The sequence below is a fragment of the Octodon degus genome, unplaced genomic scaffold (assembly GCF_000260255.1).
Source record: "Octodon degus isolate 3935 unplaced genomic scaffold, OctDeg1.0 scaffold00014, whole genome shotgun sequence".
In the NCBI taxonomy this organism is placed as follows: domain Eukaryota; kingdom Metazoa; phylum Chordata; class Mammalia; order Rodentia; family Octodontidae; genus Octodon; species Octodon degus.
In genome coordinates, this window is record NW_004524590.1 from 3,020,369 (window position 1) to 3,026,233 (window position 5,865).

Here is a 5,865-nt window from a genome sequence, read left to right on the forward strand (position 1 = left end):
GGAGGAGGGGGAGGAGGAGGAGGAGGAGGGAGCGTTCCAGTGCAGATCGTTGCCCTGTGCTTATTGGGACCTGGGACAACGGGCCTTGTTTCTGGGTATGATTTTTAGTGGCAAAGAAGCAAACAGAGGAAAGGCTGGGTGGTGTGGCGCTTTGAAAAGTGACCCAGCACTCACCCAGAACCGCTTAAGAGGGACAGGCTGTCATTAAGTGTAATTACACATGTGCTCCACACACAGAGCTGGAGATTTTATCTACAAGAAGCCACGACATCGTTGAAACACACACCTTGGATAAAGTATTACAGGCTCAAGACTACCTGTAGAATATGGGGGCCAAGTGCAAGGTGAAATGGGCTCCTTGTTGGAAAAGGAATTTCAAGGTAGTGGCAGTCCATCCTGAAGCAAAGGGGGTACAGGGATCTCTAGGTGCGGGGTTCTGCGGGATTGCAGGGGTCGCACGCTTGAGGCGGCCGTGGGCCGGCAACGTGCACACAGAGGCCGCGACTCCTCCACAGTCACGGCCGGCCTGTCGTGGGTCTCTAACTGGGATCCTGAAATCACGTACCAGCTGGTATTATTCAGCCTTTTGTGACAGGCACATTGACAAAGTGCATGCGAGCTAAACAGATGTTTAAAGAATTCCAAAGGGCAACCTAAACTTGGAGTCTGTAGCCTACGGTCACCTGAAGGTCATGGCAAGCACTTCTGTTGAGGAGGAGTTCACAGGGCACCGACTACTGCTCTGTGAATGAAAGACTTGTTGATGCAGCCTCTGACTGTTCTACCAGACCTACCTTTGGAGACCCTGGTTTCCTGCCTTTGAGACTCTGGTAAGAGTGTGGCTGCCTATCAGAGTGGGAAGAGTGGGAAGAGTGGGAAGAGTGGGAAGAGTGGGAAGAGTGGGAAGATGCTCCAGAGTCCACGGAAGGACGAGGCAGAGCTGGGGCCTGGGCTCAGCGAAGCGCACCCTCCAAACCTAGTGCACAGTGCTTGCAGGAAAGGAGGGATGAGCGGTCTGGGGCGCTCTCTGTCCCTTGCAGAGAAGAGATAAACAGCAGCATGGGTGTGGTGGGTCCAACGAGATAACTGAGGCAGCCCTGGCCTGGGCTCGCCCCACACGAGAGCCTGACATAGGCCCAGCGCTGGGAAGGGGCTGGTGCTCTGCCTTGGTAGTGACTGCAGGGGCTTGGTAAGAAGAGAGTGGGGGTGAGTCTCCCAGCTAAGCAGAAACAAGGAGGCCACAGCAGTGTCCTCAGGAACTACCAGTGAGGTGACAAAGCTGGGGGCGTGAAGGTGTCTGGGCAGGAGAAGGGCAGGGGCCACAGGGCCAGGTGGCACCTGGGCGTCCTCCCCGTTCCTGTGCAGTGTGCGGGTGCTCAGGGTGGGAAGGCACAGGGAGGAGTCACAGGAGGGCCCTGTCCAATCCTCGGCCCTGGAGGGAGTCGGAGCTGGGGGCTGGGCTCTAGCCCACTCCAGGAAAGGGCCCGTGCTACCGCGGGCTCAGGGCTGTACAGAAGCACTATTCTGTGAGAATGTACAAAAACTTGAATTTATACTAAGTGCAGAGCCGACACTCCACGTAAGGTCAGATTAGGAAATGACCTACAGAAGCTCCCAGACAAGATGAGAGGGAGGCAGAAAGGACAGAGGGGGCAGCAGAGAGGCAGAGGACAGAATAGGATCCTACGCCAGTTGGAAGCGACTTCTGGGGCCTCCTCGCTCGGTTCATAGAATGCATCTTGGCTTAACTTTCTATCTGTGTCCTTTTGTTATTGCCTGGCTTCCCAGTGTATACCAAGTTCTGGCCTAGGAGTAACAGAGCTTATGATTTTAAAAAGCACTTCCAGCCTTTGGGGTAGACGGGGTGCTGGCTTCCGGATGCTGCTAACCCTCAGTATTGGCCTCAGGGTTTCTAAGTCCTTCCTGCACCAGGCTGAGGTGGGGGGTGCGTCATGCAGCCCCTCAGGTCAGGCATTTAGGGCTACAAAGCGTCCCCTGGGCTTCTGGGGGTGGTTTGTAGCATGCATGGGGCAAGGAACAATGCCCCTGCAGGGTGCAGGCTAGGGGACTAGGGTAGGGCTGCCCAGCACAGGACAGGAGGTAAGAGTGGGACAGCTGTGGTCTGGGACTGGATCACCTGTCAGGTACTTGGGGTCCTCCTGGGGTGATTTTCCAGGGCGGCCCCTGCGGGGAGCAACACATTCCACCAAGTGCAGTCAGAAGCAGGTCTCTTGACCTGCTAATGCCCTCTTAGGTGGGCTGGGGTCTGACAGCTTCTGTCTGCAGCCCAGCTTCACCCTGGGGACCTGAGAGCCTGAGGCAGGTGATCTCCCTGGGCCAGCAGCATTTCCTCAGCTAAACTGTAAGAAAACACCCCTCTCTCATTGCAGGGGTGTGTGTGTGTGTGTGAGTGTGTGTGTGTGTGTGTGTGTTGGGGGTGACTCAGCCAAGGTCCTATAGGGCTCAAATACTGTTTTGTTATATTACCCAAAGCCAAAAGCAGCAGCTCACAGGGGAGCCACCCCCTGCAGGCCAGATGCACTCAGATATATTCTGTCACAACCCCACCTCACAGGGTCAGGCTGTCCCACTTGGGTCCATCACACGGCTCCTTCCAGGTGCTGTTATTCTCTCCTTGGACAGAAGAGAAAACTGAGGCTCTGCGGCGCGCTGCACCGCTCCTCCCGCCAGCATCTGGCGGCGTCCAGGCCACGCTCCACGAATGGGCAGGGTGCTGATAAGCACTTTCCAAGAAAGTGACATGCCACCTCTCAGAGGCAAGGAGACACACTTGGCCTCACTCGTAATTACAGAGGAATGCTCATTCCAAAGTAAAGACCCTTTCACCCATCAGCTTGGCCAAGAGAAAGCTGAACAGGGTACGGAGGCAGGGAAATAGGAGCTCTCTTAGGTTACCTCTTACTCCTCCACATGAGAAACTGCTGTGACCCTTGGAAGGGCAGTTTCTGAATAGCCACTCACATTTAAAACGCAGCCTTTGTCCCATAAATTAAACTGTGGACAGAATTAAATAAAAAATTAAACTGTGTGGGAATTTATCCTTATATTCACATGTAAGTCAAACCTACTGTACAAGCATTACCATGGAAGCACTGCATCCAGGTAAAAAAGAAATTATGGTCTGGATCCATGATGATGTTCTGAGCCCAGAACTTGGTTAAGCCAAAAACATGTTCATACCATTCATACTCTGCAGTTCTGAGGAGGAGTTCTCTAAGGTAATAGGGGGTAACTGTTAAGATACATTCTTACAGAGAACTGCAAGAGAAAGGAGACTCTGTAAAGGGGCACCAGGCACTGTACACGGGTAGGCAACTTGCAGCAGGGTCTCGGGAACCAGCAAAGCAAGTGGCCTTGAGGTAGAAAGGAGACGTCCTTCCCTCTCAGGCTCTTCACTCTGTTTATTGTTTAAAAACTGTATTTAGTTCAGGTTTTTAGCTTGAGCTGCTGAACCTATTTGTTTGCTCAGATGCTTGAAGGTGTTTGGGTTGAGCTCCCAGAACGAAGGGATCTTTCTTTCAAACTCCCTATCCCTCTTTCCCTCTCTCTCTCTCTCTCTCTCTCTCTCTCTCTCTCTCTCTCTCTCTCTCTCTCTCTCTGTTTCTACCTGTCTTTCTGTCTCTCTCTCTCTCTGTGTTTCTACCTCTGTCTTTCTGTCTCTGTTTCTCTATGTCTCTGTCTCTCTGTCTGTTTCTGTCTCTCTGTCACACACACACACACACACACGTATGCACGCACGCACACTCTTTTCAGCCATCACAAGAGGCACGCCAACTCAACCCTGCAGTGGGGCCTCCCCCCTCGTGGTCAAGGCTTTACTGGCTCCCACTGTAAGCACTACATCCCTCTTACCCTATACTCCTTTGCTTTGCCTGTCCCCAGAAAGCCTTAACGACCCAAAGACACCCTGGGAAGGTCCAGCCCGCCGCTGGACTGCTGACTGTGCCAGCCTCGTGTGACTCCCAACTCCCCACACTATCTGGAGGGATTGTGCAATGGCTGCAATGGAATTTCATTTGGCCCTTAATGCAGCCCTCCCCGCGTCTGCCAGAGGCAGCAGCAAATTCTATATAAAGCTGCCAAACCTGGCTGTCTCCTCTCTGCGCTCTTCGCAAGGACAAGGAAACGGACCGCTGTGCCCAACTCCCTCACAAGAACTGTGGCCCTCAGCCTGGGGGACCCAGGCGAGCACAGCTGAACAGGGCAGGCCCAGGCCAGGGAAGCAGCTCTTCTGCACTCCAGCTTCTAGTTTGTGGCTCTGTAAACTGAGACAGGATGTAGACACATCCTGTCTGAATTAACCGAGAGAAATAGGGCCCCCCAGCAGGGATCCTGCCGTAAATCAGATCCCAGGGTAATCTAGAATGGCATGCAAGCGCAGCCGCCTTCCCCTGAGCACCAGAAGGGAGGTGTTTGAAACTGGAAGCCCAGAGGGTTGGAGGGTGGGGGAGGAGTAAGCTGGCAGGGCCGCAGCCTGTGCGGAGGGGCTGCAGGGGCTCTGTCTTCTTAGCCCAGGCCCTGGCACCCGCGCCAGAGACCCCGCGTAGGCGGGGTCGCTATTCAGGTGCGTGACATTTAGCAAGCTCTGGCTACGACTGCGGCTCTCTGCTGAGTTATTTATATGCGCTTAACTCTTAGAACCGGCCCAGGCGAGGCATGCCCTCTTCTGATTCCCATGTCGCAGCTGGTGAATCCCAGCCTAAGGCAGGCTTGCTTGCCAGCAAGTGGCATAGGTGACTGCAGTGCAGACCGAGAGGCCCGGGCCCCACACAGGCCTGGCTCTGCACATCTGCGCCGGCACACTCGTGCTCGCTGCGAGCACTGCCGCGCGCGCGCACACACACACACACACACACACACACACGCTGGGCGCACACCGGCGTTTGTAGGCGACGCCTCCGGCCCGGGCTGGGGCAGGTGTACCACCGCATCGTAGACTTAGCAAAAGTCACGTCTCCGCTGCCGCCTCACTGTCACAGCACTGCCTCAACACGATCATGGTGTAGGTTAGACCTTCTCCCCTTTGACAAGCTCCACTTGTTCTAACCAGGGCGGGGGATAAACAGCCAGTATCTTTAAACACAGTTTTACTTTCTCTCTCAAAAACCCAACGGCAGCGCGGGAGGCCCAGAAGTGCCTCCCACCACCTCGGATTCCCCAGCAGCAAGAAAACCTGGGCCGCTTAAAACAGAAAACAAACAAAAATAAACAGCAGTTCTGACAAACCCCCAAAGGGCTCTCAGCGGCTCCCTGAACGCGGGCCCGCCTCTAGGAAGGCAGCCGGGACGCCGGAGACCCAGGGCCGCAGGGGCCAGGGAGGCGACCTGTTGCTGCGCGGGGCTCCGCGCGCTGCCCGCACCAGGCGCGCCCTCCCTGCGGGGGTCGCGAGTCCCGGCCCGACACTTGGCAAGCCCCACACAAAGAACGGCGAGCGGACGCGTGGCGGCAGCCGGGGTGCAGGGCAGGGACCCGGCCGGGTCCCGGCGGTACTCACCAGGGGGCGGCGGCGTGCCCGCCGGGCTGCTCATGTTCACCGCGAGGTCTGCGCAGCGCCGCGGCCGGGGTCGGGCGGGCTGGGCGCGCGCAATGGCCGGGTCGGTCGCTCCGCGCTCCGCACCGCCCAGGCCGGGGAGGGGCTCGGCCCGGAGAGGCTGGGCGCGCCGCCTTCTCTGCACCCCGCGGTGGGGTTTCCACCCTCTTCAGAAACACGCCGCCCAGTTCTGAACTCTTGTGCCCTTCAACTTCCTGCGCGAGACTTCTTTCTTTCTTTCTTTCTTTCTTTCTTTCTTTCTTTCTTTCTTTCTTTCTTTCTTTCTTTCTTTCTTTCTTTCTTTCTTTCTTTCT

The 5,865-nt window shown here is 55.9% G+C and overlaps 1 protein-coding gene across 1 annotated transcript in view; it reads right to left on the bottom strand.

Annotated features, from left to right (window-relative positions):
- The window catches only part of Gypc (glycophorin C (Gerbich blood group)), a 37,208-nt gene extending 31,499 nt beyond the window's left edge, over positions 1-5,709 (bottom strand). Inside the window, exon 1 of the mRNA XM_023709801.1 lies at positions 5,516-5,709. Within this exon, the coding sequence (XP_023565569.1) occupies positions 5,516-5,549 (34 nt within the window). The 5' untranslated portion in view covers positions 5,550-5,709. The remainder of the gene's footprint in view (positions 1-5,515) is intronic.
- Positions 5,710-5,865: the final 156 nt, after the last annotated feature.